Genomic DNA, 25755 nt, shown 5'->3' with positions numbered 1-25755 from the left:
AGATTCATCACCAGTCAGCCATAAAGAATCATCTGGAAAAGGGACTTGGGAACTGATTAACCACTACAGCGTCTCGCATGAAGGGTTTAAATCACCTAGATAGAGTTTATAAATAGCCTGTGAAGGGCCACAGATAACAAGGGTGGACACACTGCTCCATTGAAAAGTGGTTTTGAAGAGTTACTGTGTCACATAAGGTTGAAACTTATAACTCATATTTTAGCTGCATTGCCGAACTGCAAAGGAGAAAAAGAGATAATTGAATCTGTTAAACAAATACACCCACTGTCTTTCTTCCACACACAAACACACATACACACTCCATTATGATTACCTGCCCTAGTTTTCTGTAATCTGTAATTATCTCAATCAACACACTTGACACAGTTCAAATGTGCTACGTAAGCCATTTCTATTTTATTCAGTAATGGTACAATCATCAGCTGTGGACTCTAATAACATCATCAAACAGGGACAAAGTGCAAACAACATTGAGATTGACAATAAATAATAAACATCAGTGAGAAGAACATTTGACAAAATATTAAATATCATTGATTATTATTTGTGTGAGCTTAGTTTATCTATTTCCATATAAACCACTAGAGGACACTCTTCATCAGTCTAATTTTCACCAAAGAGCTACATATATTTGGGGCCGTGATTAGGGACGAGTAAAAATGGTGATTTGGCCTCATAAAGAGTGAACAGCAAAGACAGAGGTGAAAAATATATTCATAAAAATATAACTGAAAAGCAAATTTTCTTTTATGAGCTCAATAATTTCCCATTTCAAACTTGAACATGTGTTTTTCACAGTGTCTTCCAGTAGAGTTAATCACAACTTTATATCAAGAAGTCCGTCTGCTACAAAAAGGAGATAACTTGTATTTCCTATATTAAAGTTTCTTGTTTAAGAAATGTGGCCCAAACACCACCCCGACCACGCAGGTGAAGACAAACAGCACCCAGAAGATGACAGCCAGCAGCTGCACACAGAACAGGGTCTTCTTGCTCTGCTCTATGACCTCGTCCTCGCCCACCAGGCCTGGTGCCGTGCCGTACGGCCTGTCCGGGTGCATCTGCTGCACCCGCAGGCTCACAGTGGGTAGGATGATGAAGCGGGTGTCCCTGTTCTCGCCCTCCAGGGAGACCACCACTCTCTGGGTGACCGTGGCCAGGCGGGTCGCCATGGTCACAGGCATGCGGAAGGCCAAGGGGGGCAGCCTGGCCAGGATGCGAGAGTTGGAGGGTAAGGAGAGGGGATCCCCGGATTCTAGAGGGGTGAGGTGGCGGCACAAGGGGCAGGGGACGGCTGGTGGGATGCGGGGGTCCGGTGGCTCGAAACGGCTGAGCTGGATCCTCTGGAGGCACTCGGTGCAAAATACGTGGTGGCACTCCAGCATGCGGGGACATTTGTTGTACTGGTTGTACTCCTGGTAGCAGATGGGACACTCCACATCCATGGGCTCCCCAGGGGTGGGTGCAGATGCAGCAGCTGGGCCGGCCTGCTGGGATACTGGGACAACATCCCCTGTCATGGTGGAAGCGAGGGTGAGCGGAGTCAGCTTCGGGGGAGCTCAGTGATGGCAAGATGAAAGTTGTAGATGAATATTTAATGGATGAGGGAAAAATCTGTAAAGAGAAAAACAACTTCAAGATCAACTTTGAGTCTGTGAGAGTGAGAAACCTCCAGAAGCTCACGTGGCGTTTACAAACACCAGCATCTGCTCCCCCAGGGATCCTTATGTGTTCCTTCTACGTTTTATTAACAGATTCCACAGCGTGTGAGTCATAGCAATCATCCAGTTAACCACTCCAACCATCAACCCCACCAGCAAACCCCCCCCCCCCCCCCCCCCCCAGACGCACTGTCCCCCTTGCTCCGTGTAGTGTGTGCTGGCCTGCACGTCACAATCAGAGACAGTCCAGGAAGTTGGGAAATACAAAAACAATCGAAGCAGCAGAGGAACTGTTGAGGGAAGTAATACGTCCCTGCACTCAGACTTTCAGCATGTGTTTCTGAGCGTTTAGATCTGTTTTACACCGGTGACTCACCGAGGAGATGACACAACTCTGACAGGCCCCAGACGCATTCAAATGAATTAACAGCCAAACCAAGCAGCCAAAACGTGAGAGTGAGGGTCAAATAAATGTTTAGTTAAAGGATCAGTTCCACATTTATTGAAATATCCAGATTTACAGTCCTGTGTCTCTCTTTATGTCTAGCATCTAGTCAAATATGCCAAATAAAAATACAAAAATACATATAAAACTTTTTTTTGATCTGATAACTGTAATAACAGACTGACAAAACATACATCACACATGGACATACATCAGTTTAATAAGAACTACCTTAAAAGACAGAAACCATCTTTAAGAAAAAACTAATGGACACACACTTTTACCTTTCAGTTTTGCTTACGTCTCATCTGATAACATGGAGGAAGTAGGGTTGATGTAGTTTACTAAAAAACAACATTGTCTGCTGCTCGGAAATATGAAACTAAAAATGTTTTCCCATAATATCCATGACCCAACTATCGACCCCAACTCCCTCCCCCTGTTTGTTGCCACTCTATGTGACTCATTCTTTCCTCCGTTCTTCCCGGCAGAAAAGAGGCAGAATTCCAGAATGCTATCAAACAAAATCTAATTTTGCTTGGGGGCAATTGATGAAAACAAGTGATGTGTTTGTTTTTCATGGGAGGACAATATTCAACGAAATATGAAAAATCAAAAGTGGAAAATAGGTTGCAGTTTTCTGTGGGTGGATTTTATTAGCTCGCTGTTTTATAGCCTTCATGCTAAGCTAAGCTAAGTGGCTGAGCTAGGTTTTTTATCGGATAGAGAGACATGAGAGTAGTATCAAGCTTTGAGACTTGTCCCTCCCAAGAAAAAAAAGAGTGTCACTCGTTTCAGGAAATGTCCCAAAGAGATGGGTGTTTGTGTTCGATGACAAAGCCCCCTGGTGGCCAGAGGAGTTCTGACTCCTGTCTGTTGGGAACAAATGAGGAAATGGTGAGTTACATAAATTGAGAGAGGGAGTCGGGGTCGATAGTTGGCTCGATGAAATGTTGAGCTTAAGCGGAGGAGACCACTTAACGTTTCATATTTCCTAGGAACAGATGAAGGGACAAAGGGGACAGTGGTTGATGTCATCGTCCAACTTTTAGCAGGAAAACAAATGAGCGTATTTCACGAAATAACAGTTTCTGTGAGTTATGCAGTCTGATCTGATGCCGATTCATATTTTCACTTGGCACAGAAGCCATATTTGAAAGTTTGTTTAATATGACTTAAAAACATCATTGGATTTTTTTGGGTTATATGAACACATTTTTATCTGTTGCTCACACGGGACCATAAGGAAACCCATGCTGCCTCATCGGGGATTGTTGCTGAGCAGACGGGGTCTCCTTTGGATTCGTCCGTGGCAACACGTTTGCCTGAAACCTTTTCTTTCAGAAGTAAAAACAATAGTTATGTAATCAGAGCTAAAAAGGTGGTTTAATACAGCAACAATAAGGATTTGGTTTCACTGAAAGAAAAACATTAAATATCTAATTAGACACAAGCTTTGAAAAAAACAACAACTCTGGCACCAGTTCTGGATGTTTGCTTTGTGTAAATAACTGAGCCCTCTTGTGTCTTGTCTCTGTGTCGGCCTCCAGTTTCAATCACAGTGTACAGACAGAGTATGGCAGCGCTCCATTATTACACACTGAGAAGCAGATAAGAGACGCACTTACCCTCCACTCACACACTCCTTTGATCAGAGCACTTTGATGCCCACTTCCTCTCACACTTCTTCTTCACATGTTGGTGCAGATCTCTTCCTGGCAGGGAGTCGTCCTCCCTCTCCGTCTTTGTGAGCAAATTAGCCGCTCAAATTTCTGCCTTAATACTCCGCAGCTACGTGCCTAAACCTGGCTCGCTTGTATCCTCCTGTTTTCACTCCGTCTCACCTGATTTTACTCATCCCCGTCTGGCCTCCCATGAGGCCTCTCTCTGCGGTTTGCTGAGCGATAATTAAACCCTTGGTGATCTGAGCGTAACCAGGACACACAAGACAGAAAATGACAGGCTCTGGCAAATCTTACTCTACGTGCGCCATACGTTATTATGCTTCCTCGTTGTCAGCATGTTGGGTCTTTGAAATAGCAAAACCTGGATTAGGGTGCAATTATTAATATTTTTCTATGTTTCAAGTCAAGTTAATGATGTGGAAAATGGTAATTTAACAAACTAAAGTGGTCACATTTTTTAAATTCTAGGGCATGTCCGGAAAAACTGGTAAAGGTAAATAAGCTGCGGGGACAGAACAGGACAGCACAGTGTGTGTGTGTCCAGGGGGGCTGTTCAGAACAGAGTGAATGTTCCTCTCAAGTGTAAATAGATGAATTATTGACAGATAAATAACATCACACGAGTCACAGCCTGAATACGTGCATGTGTCTGGCACTCTGAATGATTTACTTGTCCCCAGTTCGGCCTGTTCAGGCTTGTTGAACACCCAAGCTTCTATTTTCGCTGTAATTATTTGTTACTCACTATCAGACCGAAAGTAATCAAACTCAGGGGTGTTCATTTTACTCTCCCTGCCAGTTTCTTATCGATTTAATGGGATACTTGAAAGAAGGAATGCTGTTCCCCTGAGGTTACTTTAAGTCTCATGTTGTGTGACAGATTCCTCAGCTTTCACAACAAGTTTATGAAAAGAATTAGAATGAGAAGGTTTTACACTCACCACGTAAAACATTTAAATCTCATGTTTTATCTACAAAAGACAAGAGTGCAGTCTTATAACAATAACGTTAATTTGGCTAAGGAGTGTTGAAAATTTTGACCAGATGAAGGCGCTAGATGAAATGTCGGGGAATTACAGAAGCTTTGTTTTGAAGAAAAGTTAGGGGGTCGTCTATGTCAGTAGGATTCCTCCTCGAGAGACCATGGTTGTGTTAGGAACATTCCTAACTGAGGGGAAATGACTCGTAATTATTTCAGCAGAGGACATTATAAGAGCTGCTCAAATTCTCACGACATGTTCCAGAACTGATCCTCACATGATGGTCTGATTTCTTCTCTGTCACGTCTATCCAGTCAGGAGTCACAATTAACAACAGACATAGTGGATTTAGAGTTCACAACATCATCGTCACAACTGAAGAGTATGTTGTTATTTCCTGTGAATAAATGAGGATTCCATTTTCCATCTGTCTGAACGGAAAACACCTTTTCTCCAGATGTGTCATTCTGTTTTGGACAGGAAACGTTTATTATAACTGTCAGCACATAGTACCGTACAGTTTGTGGATACATGACTATCTGGATACATGGTTTTCACAGGACACTGCTGTTTGGACTTGTAGTAGGAAAATCAGGTGTAAATAATAATAATAAAACACAACTCTGTTCTATTTACGTGTTCCAGTAGAAACCATGGCAGTGTGACAGTGAGCCGGCAGGAACAACTGAAGCAGCTACATGGAATTCAGCCATCACGCATTGTATTTATATCTTTGATTGGCCTATTGTGACATGTTGAGACATGTTCGAAATTCAATATCGCTCCAAACTAAAACAAGGTTTCACTACGTCACGAAGAAAACAAACATCCTTCAGAAACTAAAAGAATAACAACACAACATTCATCCTCAAAGAAATCACACAAACAAGACACTGCTAGAGGCTAAATCAATTTATTGGAGATGTTACTGGAACTGTTGATATTTTTCTTTCCCGTAATGTTCTCCTCACTTAAATATAATTAACCTTGACTCTGGTTGAAAAGCCGTTTTTTGTATAACCTAACACACTTACAGTAAGCAATAGAATCAAACAAAAGCCGGGAAGGTCTAAAACAAAAGAAAATAAACACACACACACACACACACACAGAGAGAGAGACAGACAGACAGACAGACAGACAGACAGACAGAGTGAGAGGGGGAGCCAAGATTTCAGCGGAAATCACCATGAAAGGAGTTCAGGTTGAACAACTGCCAGCAGCAGGGAGAGGTTGTTTGGGGATTACCATGGCGAGGGAGGAGCTGACACGACGTCATGCCTGACACACCCTCACATGTCAGGGAGGGCAATGACGGCTGACAAAGTGCAATACAGTGCAGGAATCTTAAGAAGGGACTGCCTGGCTGGGGATTCCTCAAACACTTTTACTGAACTTCATTTAAAAATAAACTTCCTCAATAGACCTTGTTTAATGTCCTGCTTCCTCTTCTACCTGCTCATGTGTTATCATTATCAGGGTGGTTATTGGATCGTGTGTGGGTGAATGAATGATTCAGAAATTCAAACAACATGATGTGTTTAATGTCCGACTGTGGAGATACACATGTGGATGTGGGTTTTTGTTTGTATCTCTGTGTGTGTGTGTGTGTGTGTGTGTGTGTGTGTGTGTGTGTGTGTGTGTGTGTGTGTGTGTGTGTGTGTGTGTGTGTGTGTGTGTGTGTGTGTGTGTGGATGTGTGTACTTTTCTTTCTGCAGTTGTGATGGCCAATTGTAATTCATAACAATCGTTGTGAAGACATTTTGGTTGGTTCTCACACACAAAGTGTTGTTTGAGGGTTAAGACTTCAGTTTAGGAATCAGGCTAGAATTAGGCTTATGTTAGGGTTAGAATTAGGTTCATGTTAGGGTTAGAATTAGGTTCATGTTAGGGTTAGAATTAGGTTCATGTTAGGGTTAGAATTAGGTTCATGTCAGGGTTAGAATTAGGTTCATGTCAGGGTTAGAATTAGGTTCATGTCAGGGTTAGAATTAGGTTCATGTTAGGGTTAGAATTAGGTTCATGTTAAGGTTAGAATAGGTTTATGTCAGAGTCAGAATAATGTTTAGGGTTAGCGTCAGAATTAGATTCAGGGTTAGTGGTTAAGGTTAAGGTTAGAAGGTTAGTAGGCATGAATTGGTCATGGTTAAGGTATAAGGCTTTTGGTCAGGAGGTCCACGATGAATTTTAGGACTTCAGGGGATCCCATGCAAAAAGGGACATCGTATAATTTCACTATAATTTCATCAATAATCTACACACTGAGAGAATGTATTACTGTTCCTGAAAGAAAACAATGATATACGAATAAGGGTACGTGGTCTACTTTGTGTCAGTGAAGTAAAAGTAAAAAAAATAGTAAAGTAAACAAGCTGAATAGGGCAGTACAGTTTCTGTGTGTGTGTGTGTGTGTGTGTGTGTGTGTGTGTGTGTGTGTGTGTGTGTGTGTGTGTGTGTGTGTGTGTGTGTGTGTGTGTGTGTGTGTGTGTGTGTGTGTGTGTGTGTGTTTGTGTGTGTGTGTGTGTGTTGCCTGGTGACTCACTCAGACTTTCTGGCCCATATTCAAACCCAGTCCCTCCCACACGTGTCCTCTGAGGTATAAATATGTGCCGCTCACTCACTCACTCATTCATTCAACCCACTGAACCAGACACCACCGCTCAGCATCATGTACTCACACATCGAATGCGGGATCTGTTACCGGACCTACAACGCCGGTCGCCGGTGTCCCCGGGAGCTCCGCTGCCGTCACACCTTCTGCGAGGGCTGCCTCCTGGCTCTGTCCCGACCCGGCGAGGGAAGCCCGGGGGCGGACACCGCGATCCTCTGCCCGCTGTGCCGACAAACCACCTCCATCCCTTGCGAGGGGAGGATCCGATCGGAGCTCCGGGTGGATGAGAGTGTCCTGGCTCGGCTGATGGAGGCGGAGGTGCTCGATCAAGAGGAAGAGGAGGACCCGGAGGAGGCTCCGGACCAGGACGAAGACGAGGGGGCGACGCTCCAGGAGACTCAAGCCGAGGAGAGCGACTCTTCCGCGGGCTCCAGAGGCGGGAAGGTCCGGCGGTCCTTGAAGAAAGTTTGGAAGGTGATAAGCGGGAAGAGCTTACAGCAGGGCGGTGGACAAAGTGAGTACACACTGCATTAGTTCATGGTTCAAATAGTTTTACAAGATTATATTATTATTATTATTACTATTGACATCAGGAAGGGATGTTAAGTTATGATGAGCAGTGGCGGATCTATATTTATAAATCAGGGGCCATAAAGGGGCCTACAATTTACACAGAGGGGCCCAGTTTATAAAAAAAATAAATACTACTGACAAGACAGGGGCACTTCAGGGGCCAATCAGATTTCAACTGGGACCCTAGACCCGCCCCTGAAAATGGGTACTTTTTGAACAGGGTTTGGTGACTTTAAAGAACACAAGTAAAGGTTTCTGTGTTTATTACAGGCTGTGACATATTTTTGACTAAATCTGTGTCTAACACGTGTCCTCCCTTCTTCCAGACTGTATGACCAGCGATGACTTGAGGAATCTCGCCATGATGTCCTGCTACATGTTCTGAACAGGCCACAGCCTCACATACCCTGGATACAATGTGATAGCCTACTGTATTTACTATGCAATGTTCTCCCTGCCAACATGGACTGATGATGATGAAGATGATGATGATGATGATGGCTGCCAAGACACATGGACAAGATGATTTCAGCGTTCTGACTGCCTGTTGAATTGTTGACAACTTTGTAGATGTTGCACTCAAATAGGATAGAAAATGGAAAACTGTGATTGACCAAAGTGGCCCACAAATGTATGTGATATTTATTGTTTTCATAAATGTATTTATTTCATATTCTTTATATATATATATATATATATATATTTAAGGAAAAATAAATGAGCTCTTGTTAAAATTTTGACGTTTTCTGTGCCTTCATGCTGAGTGGTGGGTGAGTCAGCGTCTGCATCACTCAAGTCTAGACTAGAATTATTCTGTGCATGCAAATGTATGATGAAAAGAAGATTGCATAATGCTCGGCTCTGATTAAAATTAGATTCTAGAGAAATTCACGTCAGATGTCGAAACGATCCTCCTATTGAAAGAAAACTTAAAATACATGCAGAGGAAAGGATCTCAAAGATTTAAAGAAACTATGAAGTCTTCTGGCTCCAGCCCCCCCCCCCCCGTGAACCCACCGGAGTCAGCAATCACGTGATCAGATCACACGATGTGTCTTGTATGTATGTTTGGGTCCAATATTCTGATATACTACGTCAAAATGATAAATTAATTGACTGGCCATACAGGCAATGTTGTACAGAAAAAGAAGATACCAAACAAAAGCTAGTTCGACCTTTTTGTAAAATGATATATAAAGGCAAAATCACTCCTAAGGGTTAAAAAGAAGCAGTATAGATGGATGCATATTTCTACATTAAAGGGGCTGAAACAGGAAAACTAACCTTCACAGACAGCTCCAGGAAGTGGGTAACCAGAGACCAGGTGACCAGCGTTGCCTCCAATCAGACTCAACCAGCAGCAGAGCAGCAGAGCTCCTCAACACCTCCTTTGTTTGACGAGTAAAACACATGGATCCACAATACTTCTGTGACTAATATTAACATCTGTTGAGGGTCATATAAAACCCGGGAGGAAGTGTCAACCATGTCCGGAAATCTTGCCCCTCGCTCAAGGTAAACATCACATTTTACGCATGTAATCATAAAAGTGGAAACTGTGGGATTCGCCTGCATTACAGCGATACCCCTCTCTGTCTTCTTTCTCTCCGCAGACATGTGTCTTCTTCACTGTCGCTCTGTGCAGCCGTCATGTTGTTTATCGTGTGTTCGGATGCTGCAAGAGGTGAGAGTCAACAGGCCGGTATCTGCCAAGGCCAAAACCACAGAGTCAGCAGTTTCACAGGCCTTTAACCGGGCAAACTTATGAGTTTCATATATATATATATATATATATATATACATACTTATATGGGGCAAGCAAAAGCAACTGTTCACAATATTTAGCTCCATTTTAGTCACATTTATTTGCAAAATTTGTAAATAAATATTTGTGAAGTTTGTCATATTTACCTTTTTTTGTAAAAGAAAATATATAAGATAGTGGAAGCACTAAAGTAAAAGCTTGATGATCCAGGGCCTTCCCCTATAGCATATATATATATATATATATATATATATTGTGTGTGTGTGTGTGTGTGTGTTGGTTTGTAGTAAAATAATAGCAACTTATTGTAAAGGAATTGTATTTCCTGGTGTTGTAAATTTAGTGTATAAAATGAGGATAAAATATCACATTGTGGTGCTAAATATAAGATAATTTGTGATAAAGTGAAGTAACTGCAAAGACTAACACTTTAAACCAGATTTTTCTTGTATAGTCTATAAGTGATGCCACAAATATAAGGAATGAAAGATTATATCATATTTCCCCTATTCTTTTTCAGCCTCAGCCAGTCCCATATCATCACAAGCAAATAGTGGAGTGAGGCAAAACATCCTGAGCTCACTTTTTCCCTCAAACGACCAACACCATCCCCTCTCCACTGGTCGGCTGTCACCTGAAACTGGAACTAGTAGTGGAACTGAGATGAGCAGGAAATCTGGAGAAGCTCTATCAATCGCCAACCATCAATCAAACCCTCCGTGGTATACAGGAGGCTTCTTTAGTTACAATCCAAACAGCCCGGACCGGAGACAACAGAGCCGAGGAGGAATAATCAGAGCGCAGAGGGGTCACGGCTCAGGTGGAGTGAGGCCGGCGAGCGAGGGTTTCATCAGTCACCCTGAGCAGAGAGGACAGAGCGCAGAGAGGCCACAATCCAGATTACATTACCAACCGCTCTCTCAGAAAGAAACGCAAAGTGGAAATTCGTATAACTCAAACCCATCAATTGTTAGAGTATCATCTCAAAATCTAATTTGGCATTCAAAAGATGCTCCGAAGTCTTACAATGAAGTAAAAGTTCCCGGAAACGAGGAAATATCTTGGGTGTCACAGCCCGGTATATATTGGAGTAATTCACTGTCAACTCCGAGAGGCCATCGCGGCGGCTATAAAGAGACGAATGAGCTGTCTGCGGTCGGAGTGCAGAGCACATCCAACGGGATTCAACTAAGTAAATTTTTCGGCCCTGCAAGTCAAACCGCCTCTCGTGCACCGTCAGCCGGCAACACCTTGGACACATCTGCTTTTAGAAGCAACCCCAGGACAGAAAAAGTGGCCCAGCTGCCGTCCGTCACAGATTTCTCCCTGCGGCTGAACTCGATGACCAGCGGCGATACGTCAAGACCCAAAATGGTGCAGTCGTATCTCTTCAAGGACTCCCAGGCCTCATCTATGGTAACAGGTGATGAGCAACAAGCCATGGCAACGATGCCACAGAAGCAGAGGGACTACGACGCTCAAGTTCACGGCAGATTTGCTTCGAATTTTGTAAAGTTACGCAGAAACGATCCGAAAGAGGAAGATAATGCCAATCCGCTGCATCTAGACAAGAACGTGGCTCAGGACAGGGCTCAGAGCCACAGTTTTAGGAAATATCAACCCGTCTCCATCACGTATCCTCCTGCTCAACCCTCTCTGCAACCCACCTCAGGCAATGACAGGACTCTGGAGAAGTTTATCCCGGTTCCTTTCGCTGCTTCCCAGGATAACTATGCCACAAGCAGAGAGAAGTATCCTGCAGGAAGCTCGGTGTTAACTGCAAGAGGGTCTGCACATGGTTACGAACCAAATAGATCCACAAAAAGCATCTATGGCCTGAGAGGGTTTAAAAATCTGAGGTCCAACTCTGGGCGATACAGCTTCGACAAAGGAAAGGTGTATAATAAATATCCCTCTTTGTCCTCAGGTCGAATCCAAGCCGTTTCTCCTCCAAGCCCGTTTACATCAGGTCTTAAAGACGTCCAACCTCTGCTGCCTGAAAGTGACGCCAGTCCGGACAAGAACCCAGATCCCACACAGGTCACAAGCAAAGTAATGTCTGGTTTTACCGCTCGACCACTTGAGGGAGCCAAACCTCCAGTTAGAGAACCAGACAGGCCTGCCATGAGCTGGCGAGGTGTAGAAATTGTGAGCTCGCAGACCTGGCGACACAAAAGCAGCAGGGTTAACACATGGAAGAATGATACAGGTGATTTGGAGGCAGAGAGCAACAGTATATCAACACAAAGGCAAAAAGAACAGAGCAGCAAAGATATCAAACGTAAATACGAGCACAGCAGATTTACACCAGACAAATACAAAAAGAAACACAGCATCTACACTTTTATGGGGTTTCAGTCCCTTCAAGGCAGAGTTGGAAGGGTACACTGGAATTACACAACTGCGGCACCACCAACTAGCATAGTTTCCTCATCTCACCTCCGATCAGGCCTCCACCTTGAATCCAGCCCAACAACAGAGCCCAGAACGCATGACAAAACCAAACCTGTTGCGACGAGGGCGAGGCAGTTCTACAGAAGCCCCAGCAGAATGGTGATCGGGAAACGTGTGCGAGCAAAACCCGACGAGAGCCAAAAGCTCAGCGGATCTTCTTTTCCCGCCAACGATACTGTGGACATAGCCATCGTCAGGCTGCCCAAGCTCCCTGCCAAGGTCAAAGCCCTCACGTTCTATGATATTATATTATATATTCTTGGAATCGTCTCATTCGGAGGTGAGACCAGGCCGGAGGAAGGCCTGAGTTCCTGGACCTCTGACGACAGAGTGCAGAGCGGGAAGAACACGAGCGGAGGTGCCAAAGATGAGGTGGAAGATTTCAGCAGAATTAAGGAAAAGACACCGGGGTTTCAAAGCCGAGCGTTTGAAGGTGGAATGCAAACATTAGATGCTTTTCTGGATAACGAAGGAAGTGGAAGCGGGGCCTTTGATGTGTTTGATGTTTTGTCTGCTGACCGCCCACAGAGTCAGAGCCTCAGTGAAGATTTGTTAGAGTTTGACTAGAGATTATCTACGAACAGCGACGGGGAACATCTCATTCAAGTCAATGAAACTGTCCCGACCTGAGAAATGATGGAAAAGTGTTGAAATGTGATCGACAGTTCAAATAAAAGCTGGAAATGTCATTGAGATTATGTTCTTGGCTTCACAATTACTCTTGAGGATAATGCAAAATGATGAAATAAGTCATTTTCAGGCTATTTTATATAATAAATGATATGGAATTATTCAGGCTCAGGGTCCAGATAAAATACAACACAACTACATAGAATAAAATACATACAAAAGCAGAAAAAAGATTAAAAAACATATGTCTCCACACCTAAATCTAATATTTGATGCAGCAAATATAAATAATAAAGTAGAGACGAGTATTCAATTTCAAGTTTGCTTTTTTTGTAGGTTGACCACAAGTGGGCAGTATAGAGAATACATATTTGCTAGATAAACTTTAATCTGAGTACTGAGGCATTTTCTAACAAAGTTCATCAAAATAAGGCTGCAGGATTTTCAATGTGAGGTTATTTAATGATGAAATAAATGTATTTTTAGCTGCAGTTCTGTCGTCCAATCGATCGCCAGAGAATCTACTATATGTGAAAATAAATGAAACAGCTTTTTAGACACTTTCCTGATATTTACCCGAGCCTCTGTTCATTCATTGAAGTAAAACCCACTCGAGAAGAAGGAAAAACATGACAAGAGGATGCTGGGAATAATGTGACAACACTGGGGGGGGGGGGGGGGGGGGGGGGGGGTATGGGGTTTTCCGAGCCTTGAAGTTCTGCCTCATTCTGCAAATGATTTGCATAATGTGAAGTCAAGTATGAAGAGGGAACTGAAGCAAGGTCGTACTCTGGGCTTTTTATAAATTGATTGTATTCCCATTCCTTGTGACCTCATTCCCAGGCAGTGGCCACTTCACTGTGCTGACACAGATTTTCCATCTGGGTTTTCAGCTGCATGCTGGTCTCGACAAGTCGTTTAACATGCTGAGAGATGAGGGGGGGGGGGGGGGGGGAAACCGTGATCTTTCACTTTGTGAGAGGAGCTTTTTCTAACTCTGCTGAAATGACTGATGACTGAATGACTAAGACATTTAGTTTCAAGTTTCAAGTTTTATTCGTCATGTGTAAGTTAACACAGGGTCGACGGTGGAGGACGGGTCAACTCAGCAATGTCATAGAGAATGTAAAGTAAGAAAAGAAAGAAGATTTCAATAAAGTAAAAGAACTCAATATGAAAAATCTAATTCAATTCTATAATACTAGAGGATGCAAGTGATAAGGGTTTACTGTATAAGAATGTGTGTGTATAACCTATGGCACATTTTCCAGACGTGAGTAAACAAACAGTACAAACAAACGTGCAGATATGCGGAGGATTGTTGAATAGTTTAGAAGCCCGGTGATAAAACCTATTCTTTACTCTTCACTCTTAAATCATTAAAACAAATACTTTGTGTTTTTTTCTATAGGTGTGCTTTCTCCCAGTTCTGATCTTTCTATTTTAATCATTTTCGTTTTATTTTATCTTGTTTTTACTCCTTTCTCGTTTCTTATTCCCGTATCTGTGTCCTATTGCTGTGTGATTTTCAAATTGCTTCTTATTGTTTAGCTTTTTAACTGTTTTCTATTGTTTGCCTTCAAATGTTTTAACTTAACAGTGTTTTGAAAGATGCCACATAAATACAGTTTATCATTATCTTTGAGGTGAACACTAACTGAGGTGAATGAAAAATGTGGATTAACACACTTTCATTGACCTGATTTGGCATTTACAGCAAAATCAGGCCCCAAATCTTCCACTAGATGGCGTCACTCACCCATTGTATTATTCCATGTATGACCTAAGGAGGATGTTAAAGTCCTCATGTGCTGCTGCTCCTGCATTAACTCTCAAGCAAAATGCAGAGAGAGGACAGGAAAACTACAGAATTATTGTTTTGGATTCGGCTGTTTTAAAACCTTAAATACGTATAATTAAGAGCAAAGCTGACGTCTGAGCCAACCACATGTTCTGTTGCAGGGGGGCATCGGGTCCACGCTGTAAGCCAGGATCCCAGTGCCCTAACATGTCCATTCACACCGACCTGACCCTTCACCTTTTCCCAGTCAGCCAGCTCCACCTAAATACCAAGCGCCGAGCTTGTCCTCAATCTTCAGGTCTGGAAGAGCATGGGGCCCCAAAGTGAGGAGGAGGAGGAGGAGGAGGAGAAGGAGGGTGGAAGGGTAGGAGAGGGAGGCTGGGGGGGTTAGATCTGCCAGTCAAAGTTAAAACACATTGTATTAATGCCCCCCACCACCACCACCTCCACCCTGCAAATACCCGTGGAAAGCGGGAGCGTCCACTTTCCCAGAGGTCTGAGGAGGCATTAAGGTGATATGATGTTGTAGCTGACATGTCGGGGCCGTGGCCCTCGCCGGCACCTTCAAAGTTCTCCTCTTTCTCTCTGTGCAGCCTTTTGTGTGTGTGTGTGTGTCTGGTTCACACACACACACACCTGCGGCCTTCTTTTCCTGATGTGTGTATACTTGCTTATAAAAGTCCCCCCCTCCTCCCCCCAAGTGTGTGTGTGTGTCTGTGTGTGTGTGTGTGTATGTGTTTTTGGGTGTGTGCGTTGATCACAGACAGTGTGCCATTCTCTCTCAAAAGCTGCCCCCACCTCACCCCCCCCTCCTCTCCCACTGTGAGGGGAATTCTGTACCATGTGTCTGTGGCGTTCAGGGAGCTTTCAAGGAAAATAATGCACAGAGGCCTCACAGTCGCCTCTCACCCTCCACCCCCCCCCCCCCCCAAAAAAGCCCTCCTCCTCTTTTCTCCCCCTCTCATTTCCCCTCCCTCCCTCTCTTCCTCACCCCATGTGGCACTTTTTTTTACAGTTCTAACCTCCCCTTTTTCTCAGACCAGCCAGCAGAGCTAATTTCGTATGCAGCCTGTAATAAAGCTAAATCCATAATCACGGCAAACACTCTCTCATGAGGCTAGGGAGAGGGGGGGGGGAGACAAGGGGGTGAGGGAAGGGGGGGGGGGGGAGAAGACAGAGAAAAGCTTTTTGTTTGGCTAAGTACACTATGTGAGGGAGGGGGCGTCGAGGAAAGGAGAGCTGGAAATACATTAGAAAAATGGTGGCGTCGCCTGTGGCATTTGTGTATCAGATTACCTCACATTCCACGGGGCGGACGGAACCTGCAAGCAGCGGAGCCCCCTCGCTTTGACCATGACTGTGTGTGTAAACTAACTTTATTGAGTCTACACAGTGATTAACTTTGTCCTGAAAGCCTCGTACGGAAGGACGGAGGGAGGGAGGAGAAAGTTGGGAGGATTAACAGAAGCAGCTTGCAGCACACTGACTTTAATCCACAGCCTCGTTGGCCTGGTCCACATACAGAAGGTCCTCCTAAACTAAAACACCTGCAGCATGTGCTGCACTGTGGCTGCTTGTGTATGGAAAATGAGTTAAACACATACACAGTTCATGTATTATGGTTTACATGTGGTATCTGTGTCTCTCTGTCTGTCTGTCTGTCATCCTTCCATCCCTCTCTCTCTCTCTCTCTCTCTCTCTCTCTCTCTATCAATCCATCTATCCATCCATACTAAACCAAGGTCTACAATATAAGTGTGAATGATCTATCCATCCATCCCGCTCCCTCTCACTCTCTCTCTCTCTCTCTAGCTGTCTTTCTGTCTGTCATCCATCCTTCTCTCTCTCTCCATCCATTCATACATCTATCAACACTAAACCAACATCTACTATATAAGTCTATCTATCTATCTATCTATCTATGAATGATGTGAAGGAATCATGGTGGGAGCATGTGGGAGCACGGAGCAGTGCTGACATGTAACCATTCCCACATCTGCTGTGGGAGCAAAAATCTATTTCCATGTCACACATCCAGCGAGCTTCCTGTGGTCTGAGCAATGGAGGAAGTCATAAAGAAGGGAAGACTTCCTGTATTGTTGCCAACGTGCAACAGGGAGGACTGTACACGATCGGCAGGGATGTTAACACCATAGAAATAGCAGCCTCTGCCCTATCAGGACGTACATCTGACCACAGAATCATACCACTACTTTCTACCACACAGCTTGGAGATGTATTTTTGTCAGGCTCAGCAGATATGTGACGATTCCAGCTTTTTTATATATTATTTATGGAATCATACATTTGATGCATATGCAACTTTGTCCTTGAGGAATACTGAACTGTCAACATCCTGTCCAGTATGCCTGTTGTCACTGTTTCTCTGTGCAGACCATCTTCTGCAGGTATTTCTGGCTCCAGAGCTGCAGGATCCAGATCTTATAATAAGAATAATGATGATATTAGGAGGAATAATCATGTCTGAGATGGGATTTCTGGATGTTTTCTCAATTCACCATAACGGTTAATATGAATTCCTGCTTCTAGATTCAAAGAGCCTTTAATGCCTAGAGATCTATAAGCATCACTTTTATAATTGTCACTATAACAAGCAGTCTGACAAACCGCACAAATATGACGGTTACACAACAGAAAGAGTGGAGGTGGTATTTTTAAGTTCTCTTTTGGCTGAAGGTAGCGAAGCCAGATTTTTTTGTAGAGCAGAGGAGGGTCTGTTCGTTTTTTTTTCTTGCCCTGATTTCGTAATACTTTCCTGCTTTTGGGACGTGCTTAACAATTACATAAATAGCTGCATCAAAAAGATGAAAAGCTCAGCCCCTCACTCACTGCTCCAATAATTTCCATACAGTTTGATTAGGAAATTAAAGCCCTCTCATGAAAGAGAGCGTGTCTCAAGTAGAAGGCATTTTATAATGAGTGTGACTGTTCTGCTCTGGATGTCTTCTGCAACTAAATTCATCATGAGACAGGAGGCATCAGGAGACGCTGCAGTTCAGAAATTGGGTTTTGCTTCTCGGGTTGTTTCTTTTGAAGGATGAAAAGGGGGGGAAATAAAAGCAAAAATGTGGGAAACATTCGCTAAAATTAACATTCATTCTTGTAAGAGAACTATTTTCTTTCTTTATTTTATCCCTTGAAACATTTTAAGGTCCTGACCCCGAGACGGAGAACTGCTTTTGAGCAGCCGCTCTGGAGCTTTCAATCACATTGTCGTCAGCACAGTTTTTCATTTGCCTTTGTTCAAATTGAATGTGATGCGATAAAAAGCTCAAGAAAAACCACTAAATGGCTCTTGTGGCTGTTGAGTTCCATCAGTTCACTCGACACTGTGTCCGCCCTGCCGTGTGTAAACAAGTACGGTTAGAGAGTCCAATTCCTGCCGCCATCTGCCCACATGTGCATCTAAAATAACTGTGTTTGGGTTGTCTCCACCTTTACACTGATGGCTATCTCTCTCTCTCACACACATGCACACACACGATGGGGAGATGATAGGCCGCCCACTCAGGCTCAACAGGTCTACCTGCCTGCACACCTCTGTGATTGAACTCTGTGTCCTCTTGTTTTGGCTCCCGTCCACTATCCCTCCTCCTCCTCCTCCTTCTCGCGTCCTTACCGGAGATGTTGCTCCCATAGCACCATACCCAGCACTGGCGCTACCTGTCTCCACGACAACCTGACGGCAGCCGTGTCCATTATCTCATTATTTAAAGAGCAGTACTGATAAAGCTGCCTACATTTCCCTCGTCCATACAGTAATAAGGATTTAGGTCAGATTTGAGATCACATGACTTCTCGTGTCAATCAAAAGCCGCTTTGTTGATCTCCGGAAGTTCAGGACTTTCTGTGGATTTTCTCCTGACAGTAAGAATGAGAAATGTCAGAATGAGCTCATGTGGAAAAACAGCTGTAGATCCTCCGAAGGATTTATCGCAAGCACCTCCAGAGATTTCTGTGTTGTTGTGAACGTGTCTGAGCGGAGAATCCCCCGCTGCGTTGTTCCCGCGTGAACGGCAAACTCCAGAGAAAGTCCGGAACCCAATTGTGCGGAGTTTCTGCGGAGATATTGTCTGAAAATGGCTTTATTGAGGGTGGAAAGCAACCACTTTCCATTGCCTAAGGGCGCATCACAAGAGCCATGTCATCCGTTGATTAAAAAGGTCATAGAGGGAAATTCTTTTGCTTGTGCAAAGTGCATCATGGGAAAAGAGGGGAATGCTGCAAACAAAATCAGATGTGGGGATGAAACCCTCCTGGGACTCACTCCCTGTGTAAGATGCAAGTGACCAAAGCGGGAACATGAGCCGTGAGGAAAAAAGAGAGCGGCTGCAGTGTCAGTTTCAGTAACCTTTGAGACAAGGGTGTGACGGCTTCTCCTGCTCTCACACAGGTGCCACCGGGCTTTTTGTTGTCCGCGGTAACCTTATTTATACGCGGCAAGAGACTGATCCGTGTGTGTTCTCATGTCTATTAATTCCTGCAGTGTCCCAGTCCGAGTGTAATCACACCCGGCTGGGGCTTGAATTACTTGGCCATCTGTGTGGCAGTGACGATACAAGATCCCGTACATGTCAACAATGAGAGGAGGAGTGAGACACAGATTGATCAGCTTATTTAATTAAGCTGAGTGTCGAGCAAGAGAGCAGTATCAAGTAAGACAGAGGAAGAGGAGGAAGAGGCCTGATGGTCGGTGTCACCCAGCAAACACGGAGTTGGTCAAATTACCAGTAAGACTAGTGATTAACTCCGCGGGGCAGCCTGCCAACCCCGGGTGCAAATGATCTTATCAATGGGAGTAGTGGACGTGACTAACGTGGCTAAAAAAGCTTCCCGGAGAACAATCAGGCTGTTTGCTTTCTCCACATTTAAGTGAGACATCTGCGCCGTGGTCGCGAGGCCTCCACGAGCGATCGAGTCAAAGGCGGCGAGCACGTGGCATCAAACGCAGATGTTCACACTAAATTGCGGCCCCCTTTTCTCCGCTCGTCCTCTCCTTCCCCCTGTCGATCGGCAGCCGTTGTGTTTCTGTCTCACTTCCCCCTGTTACATCTCCAACTCAGCAGCCAGTCACAGGAACAAAAAGAAACCACAAGTTTGTTTGTTGTTTGACTGGTTTTTTTTTTTTCTTTTAGTCAGATTTTTCTTTTCTCTCAAGCAACAGAAGTAAAACTGTTCTACATCAATGGCAAAAAAAAAACAATCCCACAATATTCCCATTCAGTACCATCCCTCAGGGGAACAGGAGGATGGGATACAAAATCTTTTTAGAACAGCAGCATTTTTCCCGCACCGTTTATGAATATCTCTACACAATGCAATGAATGAAGTCATGCAGCCACTTGCACTGTTAACCCCCCCCCCACCACCCCTTTATTCATGATATGTAGCTGTGACCATCGAGCCCTTTGCCACAGGGGCCAACACTTTCCAGCCTGTGTGCAGGTACAACAGTAAAAAAAAAATTGTTTTATTGAGAAGTTCATGAGACGCTCAGAGCTGGAAGGAGGCTCCAAACTGCAGGAAACTAACGTCTGCACCTGAATGCAGCATCTACTTGTGCGATTTCTCGACTGAAAGTACCTTCAAGCGTGTCTGTTTTGGCAGAAAACTGCAGTTTCAATATGAGAACATTTCCAAAATACAGTTAAACTTATCACGTGTTTGTTTGTTTGTGTGTATGCTAGCGTTTCATGTGTTTGAGTCCAATTGTTTTTTCCACTTCTGCATTACTAACCACTGTTATGGGGCAAGTCCGACCACAGATCCCAATCTGCATGTAATTAAGCTGCATTGTTGTGCTCCGGGGACGCCGACAGTTATGTAACCAGAGTGAGAAAGTTCATGAACTTCCCAAAGCAGGCAGATAAACACATGAGTACAAACTTAAGAGCTACATAGATGTATTTAGACATGAAGACATTTTGTTGTGGTTTTTTTTCACGGTGGCCTTGTCTTTCTCTTCATGCATTTCTTTTTTTTCTTCTGACGCTCTGGTAAAAGTCATAAGAATATCCAAGGTTAAAGCATACGCAAGTCTCCTCGATGACCTTTATCTCCGGGAGTCACATCAGCAGACTGCGAGGGGAGATATGTCACAGTTCTCTCCCCCCCCACACTGCAAAATAAAAACATTGGGGGGGACACACAAAAAAGGTTACGTCGTTAAAACAAAACAAAGCAATACGTCCAGACTTGAAAGCTGAAGGTTGCTTTTCGAGGTGCTGTCGGAGAGGAGGACAGCTGAGTCTTTTGTTTTTTTTGTCCTTTGTTGTTGCGATTTGGCACTGGTGGCCCCGCAACGATTCCCGACGAAATGAAAACAGTCCAAAACTCCACCGATCGGGGCCATGGCTGTCGGTCGAGTCATCTGATAGTTCACTGTCACACTCGAACAAACACCAACAAGTACATTTTTTTTTTGCTTTTTTTTGAGAACTGTACAGTCAAAAGAGACAAAAATAGACACAAAAATAGACTTGATATATTCTGCTAGGACAGCCCTATTAGTGCTAGCTGCTAAGGCGGGGCAGAGAGACAGGCAGGCAAACAGGACAGACAGGCACTTAAGTGCTGATGCATAGCGGAGATTAAAGTAAGACCTATAAGCAAAGACAGAGGAGGCGGGAGGACATCGAAAGTCTTAAATTAAAGGTTCAGTGTGTAGGAATTAACGATCTCTAGTGGTGAAGTTGCATGTTGCAGCTGAATATCCCCTTCCAAACATGAAAGAGACCCTGCGGCAGCCTTCAGTTGTCATAAAAACTCAAAAGATGTTTAGTTTGTCTAGTCTGGGATACTGTAAAAAACATGGCAGCCTCCGTAGAGAGGTAAATATAAAGTATTCCAATATAAAGGGTCAATTCTTGGGTAAAGAAAACAACAATTCACAAAATTTACGTGATCACACACTAGTGATTTATATTCCATTTCTGCCAATAGATCCCTTTCACCTAAATCTTACACACTGAACCTTTAAAGGACTTAGGAACGACGTACTTTCAATTCAACCTGATTAAAAATTTGTGTAAAAAGTGTAAAAACTTTCTTTCATAAACGTTTTGGTACCTTAATGTATAAAATAAGTGAGGACAACAAATTAGGAGTTTCTATAAACTGACATTGTAGAAATAACAACTGAGCCCCTTTCCGGTGCTAAAAGCAGTGTGCTGACCGCTACAAAGCTAGCATTAGCATGGCTATAGATAGGGTCTCTATCCTCACTGTACGTACCTTATGTTATTTTGCATCCTGAGACAAAGGGGATTAAGTGAGACACACGTGTATGGAGCTAATAGCACTAATGGGATTGCTTGGCTCTGTAGCAGGGGTCTCACCCTGAGCTGGTCAGCAGGTTGGTGAATTGACGTCCTGGCATGGTGGTAATGTCTTAATCTGAGCTGGCAGCCTCCAGATAGCGAGCAAGATAGTGTCAATGCTGACAGAAGTGCCCTTTTTGTTTTCAAGCCTGTGTGTGTTTAATACTTTCGGTGTATGGCTCTGGTTCGAAAAGTTTAAACGTGAAAGAAAAGGGAGACGGACAGAATAAAAGTGACACAAGTTACAATGAGCAGTAAGCTAACAGTCGCTATGCTAATATTTCTCACAGTAGACAGGAGGTCCTGTAGATTGCTAGTACCATTGTATCAGTTATGTTAGCGCAAATGCCGCGTTCACGTCACAACAGGTTCATCGTTTACTACGGTGTCATTCGCATCAGCTTAAAAGTGGTGATTACGTGAGAGGAGAGGCGTGACCCAACTAAGAACCCATTTAAATTTGGAGCGGATACGTTTTGTTTTACTGTCTTTAACATATAGGCTGAATGTGAGGTAAGAGACCTCTGAGCATCCTTTTAGTCATGAATAGGGGAAACTTGAATATTTATTAATAACTTGGCTCAAAATTAAACAGAAGTGCCAATAATCCATAAAAATAGATGCCTCACATCAGCCAAAGCCCTTCATTCACAGTAACCCAAATTTAATGGATAGTGTTTATATCGACAACATACCATGGATCCTATATGACATTAACGCGGCATTAAGTGCGATTCACTTTTGTCAATATCTTCCCTCTGCATATTTTTTGAAACTACATCAAATTAAGCACAAAGAAAGAATCCAAAGTTTAACTTAGTCAAGGCTAAGTTGAAAGTTCTTTGCAAAACAGCTACAGTCTGAAAATGAGGCACTTTTTTTTAGCAGTTACTGTAAATAGTTCTATATATATTTTCTTTCTCATACACATGATAATCAGCCACCTTTGTACTCTTTATGATTGGATGTTTTTTTTTTTCCCTTTGAGGAAATCTAGAAAAAAAACAAAAACAAATCTAAACAAAATAAAAAATACCATTCTCCATTTTTGTACCTTTCTCTGATTGGCTTTCACTCAACGAATGAGAGCAGAAAGTATCTTTTCAAGAATGTCATTTGGCACACGTCTCCGCTGGTTTCCGTAACCAACCAGATGAAAGCGAAGAAAGAAAACAATAAAAAAGACCCTTTTCCATCAGTCTCTATCAAAGTGCTTCATCGGGGGGCGTGTCCGATCCAGTTGCTCCTTTAATGCAATTGGTTACACGGAAAGGAACGGGCGGGGCTTTCGAAGTGAGTGGTACCAGATTGTTTCCCCCCCAAGGACGACGCACCAACATCAGCACTCTGGAGGGAAGAGAAACACAGAGGGAAAGGGGAAATGGTTTGGTTAGATGCAGAGTAAACAATAACTGTGATATGAAGGAAGAAATATTATGACATGTATACACAGCGCGTCTTGCTTATCGGGGTAATTATAATATCTTTTGTGAGATACGTGTCTGCTTATCGGCCCGGGAACACCGTGACCTTCCAGTGAACAACAGGAAAATACAATAGGGCTAAATAGGCGTGAAACAGACGCAGACATGAAAGTGATGAAGAGAACAGCAGGAAAGGAGAAAGTGAGGACACCTATTGCTGCAGGCACAGAGTCAAGTGTGTGTCTTTGTGTGTCTGTGTGTGTGTGTGTGTGCCAGCAGAAGGGAAAACTGAGATCCAGAAAAGATGTCAGGTCGTCAGCGCTTCACATCACATCGAACATACGAGCACGTAGGCACGCGACGTCTCGAAAATGTCACGTCTCACCAACACAAACCCGGACGACTGTTCCCTGGCCTCGTTTGCACAGTGGATATGATTATCAGGAGCGCAGACTTGATAAATCTGCTTCAGAGCAGATACAGCAAAAGAATCGCGTGACGTCACACATCAGACATCTGCCTGTTTATATGTTGAGCCCTGAACCAGACACTGTGCAGTTGGAAAAATACGTTAAGAAATGAAAACACAGATTCAAATCAAACATTATCTGCCGCGTACTGATACATCAGGAGCCTCAGGATGTCTCCACAGTGTCTCCCAACTTGTTTGACAATTTCTATGACATGTTCCTTAACATCCACTTATCTGTGCAGAACGGTAAACGAAGAGGGTTTATCTCCATTGTTTGTCACGTCTCTCGTCAAAAACATAAACAACCAATCTGATCTGGGCATTTGAGTATGAAAGCCTGCGTTGGGTCAAGCTATGCTTAGCATAAGCACCGTCTTTCTTTCTTTCTTTCTAAGGATCCCCATGAGCACCAGCATAAGCATCAGCTTTTCTTCCACAGCCACATAAACAACCAAAAAACAGCTCATCTCATTAAATCGTTCAAGTTCATACAGAAGACATTTATGATTCTTCTAAAAACGCGTTTTCCCTAAAAAATTTGAGCTTCTCTTAAATACTCAAACTCATTGACAACGGATGGACCCATCTGTCATCGTCGGGCTGGTCATCATGGAGCAGCGTGAGAAACCCTGCTACAGCGTTGGACCATCAAAAAAAAAAAGAAGACCCACAAAGTTTTTACCATCCCTGTCACACACTTTCCCCTCCCTCTCTTTCTGCTCATGAGAGTGAGCTGAGTGGTAGTTCTGGGAAATGGCTCACAGTGACGGTTGTTGTTTGTTTGACGCAACGTGAAACAATGTTGTATATACGCCAATCTGTCACAACATGAAGACCAGTCACCGGTTTTCATGTTGTGGTTGACGACTCTTTAAACAAACTGTCTTCTGTTCATAATAATGTCTTGTTTAATAAGATTGCTCCGTGCAGCACTAAAGCTTTATCACACCTCCAGAGGTCATGTATGTCACAACGTTTTTTTTTATTAACGAGTCAATGGAAAATGCTAAACAGTGGGTTGTAGACTTTGCAATGGAAGCAGGATCATGACCACTATAAAGATTAGTCAGTGCTCTTTAAACTGGGTTGCTTTCTGTCAAATGTGATGACTCACACTAAAGACTCGATGGCAGCCGTCGGCCCGAATAACAAATCTACAAAGCCAGTAACAGAGAGCGGGCTCAGAGAGAGTTCCCCGCGTCGCCTTAACCAAAATTTCCCAGCAGTGCTCGACTCTCTAATTGCACAAGATTACTCTACATTTACATCCCTCCCTCCCTCCCTCTCTCTCTCTCTCTCTCTCTCTCGTTTGTGTTCTTCCTGGTGCAGTGAGCTATATTTAGTGCCCCCCTCCCCGGTGCAGACGGTGCTTGCCAGCCCGGCCAAAGCCACGGTGGCCTAAAGCTGAGCAGAACGGAGCAGAACGGAGTGCGGAGTGCAGCGGCTCCCTGGTTCAGGCAGCCAGCTCGAAAACAGCAACACAAACAATCAAAGCAGCCAACCAGGGGGACCGGAGGAGACAGGCAGGACACACACTGGTGCACTGCCATGAACACACACATGCAAACTCTCATGAAACCCGGGACACAGAATGCGGCGGGCGGGAGGAAGATGCTATAATTACGCGGTCGACATTCGCTTAATGACGACCTGTCCCTAAACACAGACGTGGAAAATGATACGCTGAAACATGCTCAACAACTGCCTCATCCTAATGCACGTGCACTCTCAGAGACGCAGCTACGCAAGACATGTTCCCTCTTCTGGCCGCAAGCATCAGTTATTGCCTTCTTATTTTCCCCAAGCCGCCACATCCATCGCTCTGTACCCACCCTCGGCGGTTTGTCTATTGATCGCATTCATTTCCCCTGCATCGTTTCTCCATCTGTGGGC

General features: G+C 43.9%; 4 protein-coding genes across 6 annotated transcripts in view; 2 read left to right on the top strand and 2 right to left on the bottom strand.

The window, feature by feature from the left end:
• Positions 1–382: 382 nt before the first annotated feature.
• si:ch73-335l21.2 lies at positions 383–4636 on the bottom strand. 3 transcript variants are annotated; one of them, XR_004611979.1, is made up of 3 exons: positions 913–1820; positions 741–844; positions 383–705 (listed from the first exon to the last, which is right to left on the bottom strand). XR_004611979.1 is itself a non-coding variant. In XM_034569234.1 (2 exons), exon 2 carries the CDS (start codon positions 1539–1541, stop codon positions 900–902), a length of 642 nt encoding a protein of 213 aa, XP_034425125.1. In that variant the 5' UTR covers positions 1542–1635; positions 3756–4636; the 3' UTR covers positions 748–899. The 3 variants fall into 3 exon arrangements, 1 of the variants encoding a protein (XP_034425125.1); XR_004611980.1 differs by having other exon boundaries at positions 383–709; positions 745–844; XM_034569234.1 differs by lacking the exon at positions 383–705 and adding an exon at positions 3756–4636 and having other exon boundaries at positions 748–1635.
• A 2778-nt stretch (positions 4637–7414) lies between these two features.
• On the top strand, positions 7415–8714 carry si:ch73-335l21.4 (RING finger protein 227). The gene is made up of 2 exons (XM_034569237.1): positions 7415–7917; positions 8303–8714. Exons 1-2 carry the CDS (start codon positions 7461–7463, stop codon positions 8359–8361), a joined length of 516 nt encoding a protein of 171 aa, XP_034425128.1. The 5' UTR covers positions 7415–7460; the 3' UTR covers positions 8362–8714.
• A 274-nt stretch (positions 8715–8988) lies between these two features.
• LOC117752043 lies at positions 8989–12890 on the top strand. The gene is made up of 3 exons (XM_034569166.1): positions 8989–9491; positions 9590–9660; positions 10262–12890. The coding sequence occupies exons 1-3, from the start codon at positions 9463–9465 to the stop codon at positions 12760–12762; spliced, it is 2601 nt and encodes an 866-aa protein (XP_034425057.1). The 5' UTR covers positions 8989–9462; the 3' UTR covers positions 12763–12890.
• A 10117-nt stretch (positions 12891–23007) lies between these two features.
• si:ch73-335l21.1 (insulin receptor substrate 1-B) overlaps positions 23008–25755 on the bottom strand; it is a 43574-nt gene continuing 40826 nt past the window's right edge. The window contains 1 exon segment of the mRNA XM_034569162.1: positions 23008–23313. Within this exon segment, the coding sequence (XP_034425053.1) occupies positions 23306–23313 (8 nt within the window). The 3' untranslated portion in view covers positions 23008–23305.

The sequence above is a fragment of the Hippoglossus hippoglossus genome, chromosome 18 (genome assembly GCF_009819705.1).
Source record: "Hippoglossus hippoglossus isolate fHipHip1 chromosome 18, fHipHip1.pri, whole genome shotgun sequence".
NCBI lineage: Eukaryota > Metazoa > Chordata > Actinopteri > Pleuronectiformes > Pleuronectidae > Hippoglossus > Hippoglossus hippoglossus.
This window is presented reverse-complemented; position numbering and strand designations above follow the sequence as displayed.

Coding starts and splice junctions, on each gene's coding strand:
- si:ch73-335l21.2 (XM_034569234.1), bottom strand. CDS start 1,541: ATGACAGGGGATGTTGTCCCAGTATCCCAGCAGGCCGGCCCAGCTGCT.
- si:ch73-335l21.4 (XM_034569237.1), top strand. CDS start 7,461: ATGTACTCACACATCGAATGCGGGATCTGTTACCGGACCTACAACGCC. Junction 7,918..8,302: donor ACAGCAGGGCGGTGGACAAA/GTGAGTACACAC, acceptor CCCTTCTTCCAG/ACTGTATGACCAGCGATGAC.
- LOC117752043 (XM_034569166.1), top strand. CDS start 9,463: ATGTCCGGAAATCTTGCCCCTCGCTCAAG. Junction 9,492..9,589: donor AATCTTGCCCCTCGCTCAAG/GTAAACATCACA, acceptor TTCTCTCCGCAG/ACATGTGTCTTCTTCACTGT. Junction 9,661..10,261: donor GTGTTCGGATGCTGCAAGAG/GTGAGAGTCAAC, acceptor ATTCTTTTTCAG/CCTCAGCCAGTCCCATATCA.